Source organism: Equus caballus, chromosome 15 (genome assembly GCF_041296265.1).
Source record: "Equus caballus isolate H_3958 breed thoroughbred chromosome 15, TB-T2T, whole genome shotgun sequence".
Lineage (NCBI taxonomy): Eukaryota > Metazoa > Chordata > Mammalia > Perissodactyla > Equidae > Equus > Equus caballus.
In genome coordinates, this window is record NC_091698.1 from 95,382,044 (window position 1) to 95,400,851 (window position 18,808).

Consider the following 18,808-nt stretch of genomic DNA (forward strand, 5'->3'; position numbering starts at 1 on the left):
TTCCACACAAATGAAACAGCTTGAGCAAAGGCATACAATGACATAGCTTTTGGAGAGAGGTAAGTGGGTCAGTACAGAAGACTTGTAGTGAGAATGTACTGTGATGGGTCAGAGGATGAAGCTTCAGAAGTTGGGGCATATGGGGCAGGATGGAGCAGAGCCTGAAATCCTAAAATCCTGCAGTCTGGATTTATCTGGTAAGTTATGGAAAGCCCTTAAAGGCTTTAAGGAAGAAACATGGGCAGAACAGATCTGGGCTGTCAAACACTTATTTTGTTGGTCTGTAGAGGATGAAGTAACTACCTCTGCTCCCATTTCCTTGTGTAGACCCTGTCTCATAAAATTATACACAAATAAAGCAGATGCACACAGGGGCACTGATTTCTGAAATCAGAATGGTGAGGCTGCATAATGAAAAATCTCATCTGCTGTCTCCTCTGGAAATTGCTCTCTGGGCAAAAGCAATGTTTTACCATAACCCATATTTACGTAGGTTTTTAATCCCAAATTAGTAGTAATTTATTCTAAAGAAGTACTCCATTCTGGAGTTTTGACACTTTTTTTCTCAACAGGATATCATGGTATAAAATCCCAAATTAAAGTGGCTTTTCTCAAGTACAGACAACTGTAACCATGACCCAAACCAAATTAAACTATATTAAATGTCCAGAGGTGCTAAGAGAATAATAACTCCCGGGAAAGAAAGCACACAGTGCTCCACCTAAGGGTTCCAGGGGAAATATCAAATATAAAAGCATATATATTTTATAAGACATTAATCTAGTTACATTTTTAGTACTCAATTGCATTTCAAATTATTTCAAATTATTCTAGCTGTTCAACCAGCCTGGAGGTCCAAATGTCATCAATCAAAGGAGGCTGGTTTTCTTCTGCTCCCCCTGCTGGAATGTCAGGCAAGATGATTCTTTTCTCCCTTCCACACATGCCATAGGTTTCTTTGCTCAGTAGTAAGATTGGGAGAGACTTTACTTTCCAAAAGGTGAACAGGACTTGGGTTTTCAGCAGACTCTTTCTGCACTGACTCAACATCTCTGGCCATCTAGGCCCATTTACTGAAGTGGCCCATATGGGAAAGGTCTTATCTTGTACCTCTTGCAAGTCAATCCTCAGCTGCCTTCTAAATTTGCAACTCTCCAAGCTATCTCACCTAGGTGGAAATTAAATTACCAAGAGGAGAAAAGTCTGTATTTTCATCATAATGAAACTCATAAACTTCATTCATGAAGAAATGCTTGTGCCAGTATAGCCAGGGCAGAGAAACCTTTTAAACTATGTATGGCTAATCTCCTACCATTTGTAGCATAATATGGATTCCGTATAATTCCAGTTTATTTTCTAAACAGAAACTAATTTTCTACCATATGGTTCTTAGAGAGAATCATGTGTAAGTTGATAGGCACTTCTGGCCCATTCTTATTGTGTTTTGGTTCAGAGAGAGATCACAGGCCGTATGCCTCACATACTTACAGAGGAGCCAACTCTTTTCCCTTCCCCACTTCTATCATTCATTCAATCATCTCTAATTGAGCACCTATTGCAAGTGCCAGACTTTGCAGCTGCAAAAATGAGTAAGTCACAGGGCCTTTCCTAATAGAGTTCAGTCAAGGGGAAGACAGATGTAAATAATATAGTGCAGGAGCGTCTGGGGAGGTATAAACAAATTCAATAGGAGCACACAGATGAAAATTACTAAAACCATGCTAGTGGGCAGCATGGAGCTACTATGAAGGATGAATGAAGAAGACTTTTCCACTCAGGAATCAAGAATGGCAGTCAGGTAAAGGGGACAATGTAGGAAGTCATGGAAGCATGAATGAAAACTACATGCTCTGCAAACTGCTCCACGTGGCCTGAGTACAAACTGAGAGCTGAGAGAAATGCAGCTGGTTGTAGACAGGGGTCAGACCATGGAGGACCTTGACTGTGCCATAGGGAGCTTGGCCTTTGTCTTGTGAGCGATGAGTCTGTATTTAGAAAGAGCACTATGGCAGCAGGTGTTTGAATAGAGAAGCCAGAGGGATGGAGACAGGTGAGGAAGCTACGGAATAGCCAGGTGTGAAGTGAGGACCCAGACTGGGATAAGTAGCAGGTGGGATTAAAAACACGGGCATGGAGTGTTTTTGATTGTATCTGGGAAAGTATTCATCACACTCCTAGACAAAGGATGCCATGTCCTATAAAAGGTAATCAAAAGAGTATAAGAAAAGAGACACAAGCAACACTCACCCATCCCCACCCACACATACACACAACCAACTCTGACTAGTAGGCCTGTGAATTCTTCCTTCTGAGCCTTCTCCTGGGCTATGTGCTCATTCTGGGGCCAGATTCGGCCTTGGCTTTAGAAGACACATGAGCAATCTGATAAGACTTCCGTGCTGTGGGTAGAGGATGTGTCCTTAGTTTGTCAGCTCTAAAAAAAATCAGAGGTTTCTGGTTTCTTAGAGATAGTAAGGTCCTTCCTGAATAGGGTCGCCAGATAATATACTGGACATACAATTTCGTTTGAATTTCAGATAAACAGTAAGTATGTAAGTATGTCCCAAATATTGCATGGAATACACTTATACTAAAACGATTATTCCTTGTTTATCTGAAATTCAAACGTAACTGAGTGGCCTGTATTTTTATTTACTCAACTGGGCAACCCTACCCCTGAGCCTTGCTGAGCAGACACTTCCACTGAGAAGCAGGAGGCAGGATGAAATAAAGTGTGTGCTATTGGAAGTTGGGAGATGTTTCTACTAATCATTGTCAGTTGATCCTTCCAGATCTGCTCATACCCCAGGAGAATCTGAAATCTGAAAACGATGGGCTTGGCACTGAGCAAAGAGCTGGCATGTTGCAGGACTATTGGAGGGGAAAATGATTAAATTTAGAATAATAACTTACTTGTTAATGCAAGTATCACTATATTATAATAAAGAATGCCTGGACTTTCCCATTGTGGCATTAATGTCTATATCACAGACTGATGGCAAGAATTTCCTTTGGAATCATATAAGCAGTAACCTTATGCGATCTTTTTCTATTTTTTGCAACAATGAATGTAGCTCATATTAACTTGCAAAGCCTTTATTTTATGCTTAAAATTTAGGACATTGGCTTTATATGTACCTAATATTTTACATCCTCTCCGCTTTGGACAAAATTAAGTTCAGAACTCATGTTCACATAAAAAAATTAATTGGATTATAAAAGCCAATGGGCACAGCAATTATTTGGATATTTTAATATATAAATAAGTAGTGTTTATTTAGAAAAACACCCATGACCAAACTCCATCAAATCTAGTTTTCCCAGAGAGTTTTTAAGCTAACATTTTAGTAGGTTTTTCCCTACATATCCAAAGAAAATTTTTACCAAGAGCTTCAGTATTAAGCTTCCTTCTGAAGCCATAATCTTGTGATTTCATGTGAGAAAAATCTCTCCTTGAGGTAAATGAGAGATGAAGTTGTGAGAAGTTACAGTCAGAATTATTAGTTTGCTTTCCTCTTTCCACTCAAATAACAAGAGAACATATTCTCTTTGGATTCTTTGACAGTGTTTTTTTTTTCTAGAAGCAAACAGAATATTCAGAATACCCTTTAACTGAAATCGGCCTTAAGTCTCATAAACTGTATCTCCATGAGCCTTCTGAGGTGGGAAAACCCTGCCAATTTCAGTTAGAGAAATTTAGCTTCCTCTTTATAGCCAAGCTGAGTGGTGGGGTTTCTGGTTTTCCTGGTGATCAAGTATCACTGAGCACCATTTAAGGTGGAGAGATGCCAGAGTCTTGTATTTATTGAGCACCTACTGTATACCTTGTGCTGTCAGCCAGAGAGATTGATTTCAGCCCACAGCAAGGGGAACCTGTCACCTAGCTGCTGCCAGTGAAGGCAGTAATGACAAAACTCACCCTCAGCAACAACGGCAGAGGAGACAATTTCCCCTTTCCCCAACATATTCAAATACTTAAAGCTCATATCTCAAGTTCAAATCAGGTAAACACACAACCAATGAGTTATGAAATCAAGGAGATTTTATAAATCATTAAATGGTTGGAAAACAGGATCTCAGCTTTATCGTCTCAGTTAGAATAGAGAATAGGTATCCCGTTGCAAAGCTTATTAGCTTATTTTATCATCTCATAACCTCCCCACTTCATCTTGCATCTTATTTTTCAATTACTTCTTAATCTTTGCAGCTTTCCTTTTGAATCATATGTCTCTTTAGTTAGAGAAACAAGGAACGTATTCTTCTAAAGGTGAGACTAAAACTGACTGCACCGCCCACATTTTCTTCTTTTTGTTTATGCTTAGTTTGAGGTGTAGCTGCTTTGCTGTCCTGGATACTCATTCCCTATTTTAACCCCTAGAACTTTTCCTCCTGTTTTTGTAGGTCTCAAGTCACTCTCTAATTTGTTTTTAAATAATCTGTATGTATGCATGTCTATATCTGTATATCTCTCTGAATGAAATCACAATTTCTACCTCTAGGTAGAAATGATATATATGTACACATATGTATGTGTATGTATGTATACTGTATATATACAGTATACATACATATATATATACTGCCAATAGCTAGTAATTGTCAACAAAAAAATATCAAGGTGGGTCTCAGACCATTGTCTAAACCATTGTCTAAACACAGTTCTTAACGTTTCAAGAAGCCTGAAAGCCTGTAATTTTCACCTGCAGACCCTTTACGCATGTGGCAAATCATCTCTGAAAGGCAGACCTAACTAGATTCTCTCCATTTGTTTAAAAAAGAGAAAGCAGAAAGCTTTGAAGATATGCATTTGGACAAAAGGAAATTAGGTTGCTCAATTATGTTTGTGCAATTAGTATTAATTTCACTGAAAGTTGACCCTACTCCATTTATTAGATGACTAAGACATTGGATTCTTAGGAATGTTGAAAGCACACACAAAACATAATTAATCAATAAAGTAATGTTTGAAGGCTGTTAGGATACTGATTATTCAGGTAATTCGATATTTTGTAAACACCAATAGCATGCTTTTCTGAAAAAAGAAATCATTATTCAAACAAAAGTATTTACCAAAGAAACACGACCCAAGAGAGAAAAAATCATCAAAATTTTGAAAATCTACTAAAATCATGTAACATCATTGCATTTGATGTTCTAATCTGGCACAAGTGTTTTCTAACTACAAGCGAATATATATTACCCTTTCATTTAATAAAATGGCAGTCATGACAAGGATTAAAAGTTTTTCAATATTGAGGAACTTGATATATCTATCTATTTGGCTCATTGATATACTTTTAATTTTCTTTTACAAATAAGTGCAATACATGTAACTTCCACAGGATTTTTTTTTTCTTAATAAAGGAATACACTTTGGGAATAACAGTGTTTCTGGGCTGATTTTGTTTAATGTACGCCCAGCCTTCTTTCTCCCCAGTTTTTGGGGTTTTTTAAACAACAAAATGCGTAGCGAAGCACTCCTTGGAGTAAAAATATTCACCCTTTTTTTTTTTTTTTTTTAAATAGTTTGCTTTTCAGAATCTCCCTCTGAAAGTGGAACAAGAATGGAGGAGTAAGAGTAGTTTTCCTCTATCTGGAATAGAGGAAAGAACCAGCCTCCAACTTAGCCACACTCACTATCATGAAAGCTACTATGAAACTCCATTCTCTTGAGGATACTAAAACCAAAACTAAATTCCTGACCTCTAGTAAAATGCTAAGAGCCTTTTGGCTTAATTTCTATAACTCGGATAAAATCCAGAGATATTATATTCACTCATAATAAAAATCAAGTGTGCCCATGCCATCTTCAAAGGGAACATCCATCTGCTTGGTTTTCACTCAAATTGTTCATAATACCCTAGAAATATACACATTTTTCAGAATAAAGGTATGATTAGAAGTTTTCTGCCACTGGTTATTATTAGCATTGATCAACAGATAATAAATGATTATTTCAACAGGAATATAAGAAACCTTACAAACTTTCCAAGTTTCCTTTGTAACCACTGTTTTATTCCTGTGAGTTTGTAGAAGTATTATCATCAACCTAATCCTTTATAGGCCAACATAGTAATGAACGCTACTTTCGCTGCCAAACTCGTATTTTTATTGACAGTCTAGTCTTGGCAAGTATAAAGCTGATAAGCCATTCCTCTGTTATAGTGACCCTCTTAGTAAGAAAAAAATCAGATTATGTGCCATCAGAGGAAATAAATCTTAGTATTAGGTATGATAGACTGATTCATTTCTTTTGCTGAAGTCCCACCCTCTGAGTGACAGGTGGAAGACAAAACGTCAAGAAGGAGTCCCGTGGGAACAAGTGCTTAGGATGTTGTTTAATACAGCAGAGAGCCAAGATACAGCAGGAGGACACAGGGCAGGATCTGGAGTGTGTAGATACAATCAAGAATTTCAGTTTATGACCTGCCATCTGTTATCTGAAAGAGGACTAAGTTAGGGAAATAAATGACTTTCAGTTCTCCACGCATGCAAAGGTAAGTGAGTTATTACAAAAGTTTTGCCATTGTATGTGCTGAAAGAAAAGCATATGCATTTAAACATTTTTTAAAAAATAAATCACTCAATAGGCTTAAGAAAAATACTCTAGTTCATATTTCATTGATCCGACCTTTTGATTCAAGATCAGAGAATGAATCCAGCATGAAAATCAAAATAACAAAACAGAAATGAATCATTTACCATGAAAAAGGCATTTCCAGTCTCAGCTAACCTCGACTAGTTTTTATTGCATTATTTTTGAAATGCCAAGAAACTGGCTTTGGCCATAATATTTGCTGTCCAACTAAATCACAGCTGTCAGTATGCAATTGCTTCAACAATTAGCTAAACACCATTATTCGACAAATTCCCTTGGAGGGGACACAGATGCTGTAGGTGTCTAACACACACTGAATCAAGTAACAGTCAGTCAGGTTGGGGCTGCTGCACAGGGAGAGAAGTTGGTAAATCCTTGCCCAGGGAAGGGGTTCCAAACAGCCTTAATTTTTTGAAAAACACGGGTTTGTCTAAAGTCCTTTCTGGTTTTCAGGAAAGAGTTGTGGGACTGGCTAAAGAGGAGGGGAAAGCCACCAACTCTTGATTCTTTTTTAAGGAGATCAAGAGGAGAGGAAGAAAAATAGAAATGCAAATGAGGAGTGTAATGGTATACAACATGGAGAAAAGAAACATCATGGAACCTGCTAGCAATTTCCACCAAAGCAGTAAACCCATTAAATGACAGAAATTCAGTACAATATACACATTGATTAACAACTCCACCATTACTAGGGCTGCCATTTCAAGCCAAAAAATTAACTACAATATTCAAAAACAGAAGTCTCCTAAGATTTGAGAAAAATAGAGCAAAAAGGCAATGTTAGCTAAGCTCTTAGCTAAATCCACTCTTAATGGCCCCCAGTATTTAAACCATCATGGATTAAAGCCATGAAAATAAAAATTTCAATTTGAAATTTTATTAGCATGTTGCTAAAATGGTCAATAAAAACATCAACACGATAGGCTTTGTTGACATAGTTGGAAAACTGCTCTCTCATTTTTAAAACTTTATTTCCACTTCCCCCACCTTTTAAGATTTCTATGTTAGGAAGAGCTAAACTAAATATACTGGCTATGGTGTTGTTAATAATGCTGGTTTCTGGAATGTTGCCATGTCTTCCCCCTCCCTCTCCTGCCAACCCCTTTAAAAATAGGACTATTTTGGAAATGCAGCCCAAAGAGGGAAGCAATCTAGGGTTAAGAACAACAAGCGCCTTTCTCCACAAATTCAAATTCCCAGACACCGGGCGAACCTTCTGCTTGCCGGGGGCGGGGCCGGCTCTCCTAGCCAAAGTAGCTGCGCCATTTTCCTCCCGGGACCGGGAAGGCTTCCCTCCTGCCAGCGAGGGAGGCTCAGAGGCAAATGCGGGTGGGGGGTGGCGTTCGCTTCCCTCGATGGAAAGAATAGGAAGCAAACACTAACTAGCTTAGCCAGGAGCCTGGAATACAATGTCAGGAGATCGGGGCTGGAGAGCTGGAAAAGTCCCGGGCAGGCTCGGGATAACTCAGAGTCCCGAAGTGCTTGCTTGTGGAATTATTCACAAGTGCATCAGGGACAGGCTGGATTTCTTGGAAATCCTGCAATCTTGGGACACATCCATACAGGAGGTGAACTGTGCCCTGAAAAGATCAATTCTGACCTCCGACCGGTCTGTCTGCGTGCGTTTGGGGAGGTGATGGTCCCTTTCTAGTAGATCGGGTGATAGTCACTCACCGGTGACTCTCGGGGGAGGCCACGTCCCTGCTCCCCTCAGCCTATTCTCCGTTTTCCCCTTAAACTAAAGGGAAAACCGCACGCTGTGCTTCCCAACACCATCACCACTACGGGGAGTCTCGGCCAGGCGCGCACAGCTGCCCTTTCCGTCCCGGGGCCAGTTCCTGAGACTTCCTGCCACTTGCTGGAGGGGTGCGAGGGCGCAGCCTGGGCACCGGCCGCCCGTGGCGGACGGGGACAGGGCTCGTGAGTCGCCGGCCGGAAGCCCGGGTGCGGGGAAGGGAGCGGGGCGCGGGAAGACAGGAGGGGCAGGAGGCCCCCCTCGAGACTACTCCTTGTCGTCCACGAGGTCGGTGAGCTCCTGGAGCACTCGCAGGCTGCCGGTGGCGTCGATCCGGCGCTTCTCGCGGATGAGGTCTTCCAGGCTGTGAAACCTGGCTGTGTGCACCTTGTTCTCAGCCAGGTGCACCTTGAGATAGTACTGCTGCTGCGGGGGCTGCGTGCCGGCCGGCACCTCCCCTCCCGCCTTGAACTCCCGCTTTCCAAAGCGGCACCAGGCGGCGAAGCTCTCCGAGTTCGTCCAGCAGATCTCCTCGCTCTTGAGGCCCAGGTGGCCGCAGGCGTTCTGCACCACCAGCTCGGCCACCAGCGGGCGGTAGCGGTACCAGCTATTCACCACCCGGCCCACGTTTGCCGCGCCCGCCTCGTACAGGCTGTCCTGGCGAATCTCGCCTTGGTGCAGGTGGATGATCTGCCCACCGCCCACGTAGACGGCCCAGTGCCGGGCGGGCGCGGGCGGCTCCGGCGCGGGCTGCAGCCACAGCAGCTCCAGCAGGTCGCCGGGCTCGCAGAGCGCGGGCAGCGCGCTGACCGCGTAGACGCTCAGGTCGGCGCCCTGAGGGCCGCCGCTCACTTTGGAAAAGATGCATTCCTGGCCCCGAAAGGCGGAGAACTGAGTTTCGTTGAGGACCAGCTGGTGCAGCAGGTGGTGGTGGTGGTGGTGGCGGCTGGGGCTCTCTGGGCAGGGACTGCAGCCCGGGGGGGCCTTCACGCCAAATTTGTCGGGCTGGCCGCGTTCGTCCAGGTCCTCCTCCTCATCCGAGAAGAAGTAGGCGACCCCGACCCGTAGTTCGTCCTTCTCGATCCCCGACGGGTCCCCTGTGGGCAACTCGCTGTAGTTGAGGTGGGTGATGCGGTCCAGTTGGTTGCCCATCAATGACGCGGCGAGGTGAGGGCCAGGAGCTGGGATCTGCGGAAGCACAGTCGAGAGGCAGAGACAGCATCAGAGTCGGGCTGCGCCTCCCGAGGACGTGCAGTGCCCCTGGGACCTGCCCGCCCGCCCACGCGCCCATACTGGAGTGACTAGCGCCAGCCAAGCCTCCCGTGCATCCCCAGGGGCAGGCTGGGCAAAGAAACCAGGATCAGGCGCCACCACACAGCCTCGGACCCCGTCCGAGAACCCGGTCCAACTCCCACAAGAGAAAAGGCAGCCAGGCTGAAGGGCGTACGGGGTCCCAGTGGGAGGACAGCGCGGGTTGTGGCAGCGTGGGAGACGGACACTTAGGAAAGGGCAGAGGGGTAGGTTGGAAGGGAGAAGGGGCGCCCAAGGCCCCAGAGCTCGGAGCAAGCTGTCCTCACATTTCTGTCCCCACCTTCTCCCACCTCTCAGTTTTGCACTAGGTCGCACTGCTTCCCTGACAGTGCCTTGTACAATGACAATCGGACACATTCGCAGGCACTCACTTGACACCAGCAAAATTTTGCACACTTGGAGTCCAGACACTGACAGGCGGGTACACTGGTGTGGTAATGTCACATACAGACACAATGACAAACCTTCGCGACGACACACTCAGACTCCCACATTCGTACACAATTCCAGTCCATGCTTGCACGCTCGCTAGTGCACGTACACCCACGCACCCGGGCACACCTGCCCACGCAGGCAGGTGCACTCTGCTCTTTACTTCTCTTGCCTTCTCCCCCGGAGAGCCGATCGGGCTGCGCCAGGGCGAGGTTGCTCTGTCTGAAATAATCTAACAAAGAGGCAAGGGAAGGATGGGGGAAGTCAGTGCGGTGTATGTGTGCCGGTGTGGGTTGTGTAGGGAGGTCCACTTTCAGCCAAAACACCCCTCTCCCTCCTACCCGGCACAGGGTCCAAACAATCAGACGAAGACAAAACGTTTCCAGGGCAAAGAAAGCCGCCTCTCCGTACCCGTGATTTCCCTGCTCTCGAAACCCCAAACTCCTTTAAAGTCTCCTGGTCCCCATGGGTGCTGCGGAGGCGGTAGTGGCGAGTGGGTCCTGGGCGGCGCGGGGGGCTGCGGCTCCACTCTGCCCCGCGCGGAACGGTGCGGTGCGGTGCGGTGCGGTGCCTGGCGCGGTGCCCGTGCGCCTGCGGGTCCGTGCTGGCTGGGGCTTCGGCTCCACCTGGGCAGTCCCGACTCGCTCCTGGTTTCCCACAGCCCAGCCTGAGACTCTAAGTAGCCGGAGCAGCGGGTTCCAGGGCCCGCCCCGGGACGCGCTCATTGGTTGGGACGCGTGCCCAGGCCCCGTCAATCTCCGCCAGAGGGGGAGGGGAGCGGGGGCGGGTCTCCAGCGCGCGCTCCGCCCCGCCCCGCCCTGCCCCCGCGCACCCGGCCGCGCGCCGCCCCCGGGAGCGGAGGTGTGAGCGCCGGCCGGGAGCGCGCCGGGGCGCGGCGTTTCTGCACGGCGCCCGCCAGCTCCTCCCCGCAGCTCGTAGCTGAGAGCGCCGTCTGCCTGTATTCTGTGTTCAGGGGGTACACGCTCCAGCAATGAAGCTGAGTTTGAGGGTGGAGAAGAAACCCCAGAGCATCCCAGCCACTGCGGGCGGCCCGGGGACAGGAGTGACATCGTCGGAGGCGGGCACCTGGGACCCTTCTGGGGCCCCGGGAGTTTCGGTTCCCGACGGCCCCTGGGCTGGTCCTCCAGCCACAGACCTTTTCCTGCGGGGTTACGGACGCCTTTGAAAATGCGCCTGCGACGTTGGGCTCCTCTCTGACGGTGTCTGAAACTGCTGACCCAGTGCTGGTGCCCGGTTTAAAACGATCGCAGTGGCAACAGCTACTGAAAAGTCTGAGCCTTGCCCAGACTTTTCGCTTAGTGGACCTATGGTTTTAGCCTCCAATTTTCTGTCTATGAAAGGAGGGCATCACAAATGCTGACAATAGGACATCATAGTGTTTTCCAAGCCCTGGAACAGCCTTTGCTAAGGGATTTTTGTTTGGTTTTGTGGGAGAAGCATGTGCCACACTAATTAATGACTGCATTTCTGCATGAAAAGTTAATGAACGAATGTGCTCTGGATATTGGAAGCCGAAAGATGACTTTCATACGTGTGAAATTCAAGAGCAACAATTTAAAAAGCTTCTAACATTAAGCCTTAAAGAATTCTTAGACCCCCGGCTCTGCTTTCAAGCCTGGGCTCCAGCAGCTGGTCTGTGAGGCCTACTCGCTTTCCCCAGGGAGCCTTGGGTACGTCCCCTTTATTACTGGGCCCTTCTAAGGGCTGGTACAAACTCAGAGCTCTGACCCCATTTTATTAGAATACTCTGTTGACTTTCTCCCTCTTTACGAAGTGAACACCTTGAGGATTGGCTTGTGCTCCACACCACTTTGTATTCTGGGTCTCTTTCACAGCGCTGGGTGCACAACAGGCTTCATCAGCAGTAATAAAAATGAAAACAGTCGACATGTGTTGACCACTTACAAGCGGCCAGGCACTATGCTAAGAGGTTTAAGTGAATGAGTTAATCTTCCTGCCTCTGGAGGGGCTTCACGAATATCCCCATTCCAATAAATGAGGAAACTGAGGCCCCAATACCAGTGCCAGCGATCTCTCCAGGGTCTATGGCTCTAGGGCTGTCTTTAACCAGGCTATACTGTTTGTTGAATGAATAAAATGGTGTTTCATAAGGTGAGAAAACTAGTGTCCCAGAGAAGTTAGCTGATTGGCCCAAGGTTACATGAGGATTGATGCATATTGTGAAACCCTTATTTTTGGGGTAGATGATTCTGCCTAAATATTTTCAAATTGCAAAGTCTCCAGTTCGTTTGCTTTCTGAAGGTCTCTATATATCCCACAGCTTCCAAATACAGTGATTTATCAAATTAAATGCTTAGTAAGAATTGCTAGAAAAAAATGGTTTTAAAATGACCATCTGTATAAACTTCATGTACAGAAATCTTTTCAGAAATTTGGCCATTGACCATGTGCAAGTTATGAGAATGCAAGTTGCCAACCTTAGAACTGACCACAGGTTGTGATGACCTTTTTTATACTTGTTGTAAATAATAAACAACTCATTTTGGCCCTGAAGTCAAGAGAATTGAACAAGTGACTCCAGAGATCAAGAAATGAGTTATTGGTCTGGTTGTAAACTGGACTTCAGGGATCTCTAGCAGCGAGGATCTGAAGAGTTCATTACTGGTGTCTGAGAGGGACGCACTGAAAGCAGCTCAGCACTTGACATTGAATAACCTTCTTCTTCTTTTTAATCCTCTGTCTGTCCCAAGATCAAAACTCGTGCACAAACATTTACAAGGTATCTGTTTGCAATGCTGTGTCCTGTCCTACCTGTTCTGTTGCCATCCTGCTCCAGATTACAGAGGAAGCAGGCTGTCCTTTGCTTAGTTTCCCAACATTCTAAAGGATAATTAACATAAAACATTGTCAGGGCTGGGAGAAAGGTGCCAAAAGTTTAAAATATCAATATGCAACTTTTGAATCTCCTTTCCATTCCATCCCCCCGGCCAGGAGAAAATGCTTACTGCTTTAGTAATCTCAAGGGAGAATAAACGCCCTGAGAACCACCCCCCACCCCGCCTTGAGCTATAAGGAAGAGAACACATTGGTTCTGAGGCCTGGGAAAGGACCTAAAAGTAAACTAACCAAAATACATCTACTCTTTGTAGTCTTCTGGCAATTACCAAGATAATAAAGTAAGAAACAGGCCAGTCAACTCGAAGGATGCCGATGTTAGAAAACCTAACTTTTCTTTTCATCACAAGATATTGTTTGGTAATTGTTTTATTTGCCTGTTATTTTTCACCCCATCCTGCCTGCTTTCACACTGAGGAAATAAAGTCATCAAAAGCACAAACTCTGGAAGCCAACTGATCTGAATTCTACTTCAACATTTTTGATCTGGGTAACTTTGAGTAAGTTACTTAACTTTCCTGGCCATCAGTTTCTGTATCTGAAAAATGTGGGTAAAATAGTGTCTATCTCATTGACTTGTGAGCTCATGGGTGGAAACACAATGCCTGGCACACAGTGAGCTTTGAACCAGTGCTACCTACTATTGTTACCATTGGTGGGAGAGGCGGGAGGGTCCCAAGTCCTACTTGTTATGACAACTGTCCAGTTCTGTCTCTCCTTTGCCCCAGGCAAAAGGTAGCTCTAGATGAGGTGTCCAAGACTGTCCCTGGCTGGGGTGTGGGCCTGCTTCTGTCTTAAGGTGGTGAGAGCCCTGTCTATCCCGAGACTAATTAGTAAAGCTCTGTGCAGATTTCTCTGTGTGAGCCCTGGAGCCGACCGTGTCCTGTGTCCCACAGTACCTTGAATTGTTTTTAAATGAATGTTTCATGGTGTGAGGAATGTGTATGGAAAATAGTCTGGGAAGGCTGATGAGGAGTCAATTATGTGTATGCTACCTTTTCTCTTGGTGTCATCTGTGTATTGTCTTCCTTCTTTTCCTCTTGGTTCCTTCTTTAGCACCATCTGAAAGACTTGCTCTCAGATTTTACTGACCAGGTCCTTGGCTCAAACTGTCATCCTTTAAAATTGGCCGTGAAGTTGGGGTTCAGAAGGAATGTTCATTCTCTGTCAACTATTTTTCATCATTCTTGCTAAAAATGTTTTTCTTCTTTTAATCGTATGACTTATTTTTTTTTACACTTCAAAAACCTACAGAAATTTCTGGAAGAAAACTTTCCTTTAGTTAGCAGGGGATTTGTATGACTCAGAAAGACTGTAGCCTCTCAAGAGACAAAAATGTCTGCTTCTCTTTGCATGTGTAAATGTAAGAGGGCTCTCATTTCTTGTTGTGATTGCAACAAAATTAGAGGTAGGGTAAATAATAACGTTCTATTGAAATTTCATATTTTATCTTCTGTATTCCCTCCAGGTTTTACGATAAACAAGGTTAGGAATCCATGTCCAGTTTGCTCATTATATCTCCTCCTACAAGTGCAATACCTGGCATATAGCAGGCACCTAATACATATTTGTTAAATCCATACAGAACAAATGAATGGATGAATCTAGATTACTTTCACCTGTAATAGCTTTATGATTTTATGTTTTATAGTTTTACTATCTGAACCTATGGTTCTTTGATTCAACAATTTTAAGCAAAATGTATTTCAGACATACACCAGTGCTGTTCAGGAGAACTGCCTGTTTTATCACATGCCTTCCTTCATCATTTAGTCATTAACGAGTGTCCCTTTCCCTGTCCTTGACTGCCTTAGGCGGTCAGCATACCCACCCTGATCTCTGCTAGAGCACACTCTGTACCCGTCTGGGGCAGAGACGGTGCTATGGCTTCACCAACCCCATGTCCTTTCCTTCTGGGCACACAGCTAAATTATATGTCCCCGCCTGACGTGCTGTTAGATAGGCACCCTATGACTGAGTCTGGCCCATGGAATGTGAGTAGGAGTTTAGTAAGCCACTGCCAGGCTTGGCCTCTGAAACGGAAACCATTAACATGATCTTCCATGCCCTTTCTTTTCCCATTTGCCATATGTGTAGGGTCCATGGTAGAACTCCAAGGCTCTAAAAGATAGAAGAGCCACTAGATTGAAGGAGATTGGGGTTCTTGAATGACTGTGTAGGAACGATTTCCCCTCTTAAACAATCTGCTTTGGACTGTGACGTGAGGAAGAAATAAATCTTAATGGGTCAAACCACCAAAAAATATTGTGGCTATTTGTTACAGTGGTTAGCCTATCCTGGTAGGTGTGCTCTCCTTTATTTTAGAACTATCTCCGAACAACAAATATCCTATCTCCCTCCCTTTCTCTTTTAGTGCCTGTTCTCACAGTTAAGATTGACTTTCCATGGATGGGATTCCTGCAGCCCCTCAGCATGTGCACATCACCCAGATTTGAAAGAAATCAACAACGGATGCATGTGTCTCCTCTGGCTACTACCCCATTTCTCTTTACTGGTTTTTGCTTTAAATTCCCATTAGCCTTCTTGTGACTAACTTACCTGGCTCTCTAAATATCTTACCTGCCTTCTACTTTTTCTAGACCGCAAAAATGGCAGGATAAACTCCTTGTAGCTGAGATTAAAGAGAATCCCGCCATCCTGCTTCCCCTTAACCATTCTGCATGCATGGACATGCTACCTTTCCATTGCTTCTTAACTGCCCTCTTCCAAGTTTGGCTTCCATATTGTCACATTTTCTGAGTGCCTTCCTATAACTGGATTAAAGTAATTTATTAAAGTATTATTAAAGTAACTTTAATGACTTCTTATCATTTTGCCGTTAAAGAGTCATGAATGTTCCCTGGGCAAAACCTTCAGCACTTGTGGGTTTAATATATTTCTGAATGTGGATTATGCAAAGATGTCTCAGCTCAGTATTAATCTTTCTGTGGTCTTGTCTTCAGGTTTTAGGGGGAGTGTATGCCTTTTGCCTGGGTCCACTTGCACATAATAGTGATGGTTGAGCTCTGTGTAAGCCTGGTCTCTATTATACAGATGCTGCTGGCTTCTCCTTCCATCCAGAATGTCTTCCCCTGTCTTCCTCATCTAGCCTCTACTCAGAATTTATAACCCTTTCAAGCATCGGCCCCTCCCATATGTCTGTCTCCTCATTCATTCTAGTTGAGACCATCTTTTATGCTTCCATACACCATATGTTTATATATATAGGTCATCAGATGTGTCAAAACACTTAACAAAACTGAACTGGTATCATTGGCTGATTTTCTTCTCTTTCATCTTTAAAAGACCAAGAATGATTTGAGGAAAAGCCCCAAATCCAGTTCAAATCTATAGTCCCTTTGCCATGCGTGGAGTTTGGTTCGCAGTGGGCACTCAATAGATATACCTTGCATGACTCAATGCATGCATGACAATGGTCTTGTTTTATTTACTGAACAGTCAGTATTTGTTTTTGTTTCAGCTTTTACCCAATTTGAGTGCTCCAACACTGAGACATGTACTAAATTAGACAATGTTCCAGAAGGTTTGCAATGTAATATATAGTATTGGGTTTCCAAATGGTTCTCTAGCATCATCAAGGACCCTGATAAATACACAGATCCCCAGATTCTCTCCCAGCTTTATTGGACCTTAATCTCAGGATTGGCTCTGGGAATTTTCATTTTCATTTTTTTGGGGGGGGCTCTAGGAATTTTCGTTTTGTACAGTCTCCCCAAGCATTCTAGAGGCAACGTAGTAATCACTGGTCAAGCACTACTCAAATGTAAGAAATTATTCCTATTCTCTTGGGCACAGTGATAGCCTTGGAAGAGTAGGCACTTAATACATACTTGGAATAATGTTCTGCAGACATGCTGTGGTCCATCTCTAACAGAAGCGAGACTCATTCTAGACTTGGTGGGAAATGCTAAGCCAGTAAACGTATCTGTTTGTGTTCAATGGTGTGTCAAGTCAAGTCGTTTTTAAAAGGTCATATTAGAGTTGTGAGGCAGAGAATTTTTCTCTCTTTTCTGTTGTTCCCCAGTCCACTGTGCTCTTAGGGTGTGATTAGAGGAGAAACCTGAGTGAACAAGAAAACTCTCTGGCGTCAGATGATAAAATCTTTGTTTAGCTATTGATTAATTGATGATGAAAATCTGGGTTGGTCTCTGCAAAGCATAACTTCTTTGCTGTTTGTATTGCTTCTGGAATCTCCTCCTATTACAGTTCCTTTCCTGACCCCATTCTGCCAAAGAGCAGTCTATCCCCTGTGCTCTGAGTGCCATCTTTTCCTACTTATTCCACTAGCTTCTTCCCAATTTACATGTAAACACTTTTAAGTTTCACATATTAAAAACATACACTTCCCTTGAGATACACTCCTACCTTGAAAGACTTGTCAATAAAAGTTATCCTAACCCACCTCAGGCTGTCTTCTGCACCCACCACCCCGCTGAACGGCTCTCACCAGGGGAACCAGTGATCCATTGGTATTGAACCTGATGGAGGCTTGGGGTTCTTCCCTTACCTGACTTCTCAGAAGCATGTGGCACAGCTGATGACATCCTCCTCATTGAGATAAGTTCTTCTTTCCCCTTCCATTTTACTACACTGGTTTTTTACGTTTTAATATTCCTAGTTTCCCTTCAGCTTCTCTGGCTATTCTCCTTATGATATTTGTGGGCTCATTTCCTTCAACTGGTCCTTTCAATATTGGTTTTCTTCAGTATTCTCTTCCTAGGTTCTCAGTGCACTCTCATTGTGTAATCTTCTCTACTTCTTTGACTGTCATCATTTTTCTGTGTAATGACTTCCTAATGGAAATCTCCAGGCCCCATCTCTCCTCCTGAATTACAGACCCAAATATCCAACAGCCTAGAAGACATGTCCTTGTGGTTGTCCCACAGACACCAAAAGAACAGATGTCCCAAGCTAAGCACTTCCTTTTATCTGGAAACCTGTGCTTCCCTTTTTTTCTTTCATTTTGTGAACAGGCACCATTGCCCTCCCAGGTTTACAAGCCAATGCCTAGGCATTATCTATTACTTTTCCCTCATCCTCTGGCTCACATATAACCATCCCCAACTCCTGTTGTTCCTCACCCATGAATATCTTTCTCATCTTTCCACTTTAGTCCATTCCTGCTGTCGCCACCTTAGTCCCAGTCACCAGGAACTTCCTTCTAAATTGCTGCAGCAGCCTACTAATTGTTTCTCCTGACCCCAATGTTGCTCCCACTGTCATCTCCCACACTGCCACCAGAGTGACTTCTAAAATGTTCATTTTTTTTAGGTTCCTTCCCTGTATACACTCCTCAGTAACTATCCATTGAGTTTAGGAAAATATCCAAAGTCCACATGGTGGCTTCATGATCGAACCCTTGCTTACTGCTCCACCTCGTCCTTGGCTGCTTGCCCTCTTGCTTCTTGCTTCAGCCTTATGGTTAAGCTTCTTTGTTTTTCCTGGTTTCTCTGCTTCCTTGACAGCCCATGCTCTGTCTTGTGTTACTGCTTCTGTTCCCTCTGCTATAATTCTTTCCTCCAGCCTTCCCCTGGCAAGAAAGTTCTATCTTCAGTTTAGATCTCACTTCCTCCTGGCAGCCTTCTCTGACTTACCATATCTGCCTTGGGTGCCTTTCATGGAGCTCCTGCTGCACCCTGTTCTTTCCTTATTGTATTGGCATTGCCTAGCTCTTTGTCTAGACTGTGAACTCTTTAGGAGGAGGGACTATGATGTTCCTGCCAGTATCCCCATCACTGACCTCTTTCCATGCTGCAAGATGGAAGTTAAATACATACTTGTTGAACAGAACTGAGTTAATAAAGATAGCTCTTGGGAATCAGAGGCTTTCTCTC

The 18,808-nt window shown here is 44.4% G+C and overlaps 1 protein-coding gene and 1 long non-coding RNA gene across 3 annotated transcripts; one reads left to right on the forward strand and one right to left on the reverse strand.

The window, feature by feature from the left end:
* Nucleotides 1-4,865: 4,865 nt before the first annotated feature.
* LRATD1 (LRAT domain containing 1) lies at nucleotides 4,866-10,904 on the reverse strand. 2 transcript variants are annotated; one of them, XM_014731304.3, is made up of 2 exons: nucleotides 10,488-10,904; nucleotides 4,866-9,521 (listed from the first exon to the last, which is right to left on the reverse strand). In XM_014731304.3, exon 2 carries the CDS (start codon nucleotides 9,483-9,485, stop codon nucleotides 8,601-8,603), a length of 885 nt encoding a protein of 294 aa, XP_014586790.2. In that variant the 5' UTR covers nucleotides 9,486-9,521; nucleotides 10,488-10,904; the 3' UTR covers nucleotides 4,866-8,600. The 2 variants fall into 2 exon arrangements, with proteins under 2 accessions (XP_014586790.2, XP_014586789.2); XM_014731303.3 differs by having other exon boundaries at nucleotides 10,418-10,753.
* A 145-nt stretch (nucleotides 10,905-11,049) lies between these two features.
* On the forward strand, nucleotides 11,050-15,768 carry LOC138917908 (uncharacterized). The gene is made up of 2 exons (XR_011426567.1): nucleotides 11,050-13,453; nucleotides 15,328-15,768. It is a non-coding gene; the product is annotated as an uncharacterized lncRNA (long non-coding RNA).
* Nucleotides 15,769-18,808: the final 3,040 nt, after the last annotated feature.

Excerpts from the sequence above, each read along its gene's own strand:
- LRATD1 (XM_014731304.3), bottom strand. The coding sequence starts at position 9,485 with ATGGGCAACCAACTGGACCGCATCACCCACCTCAACTACAGCGAGTTG.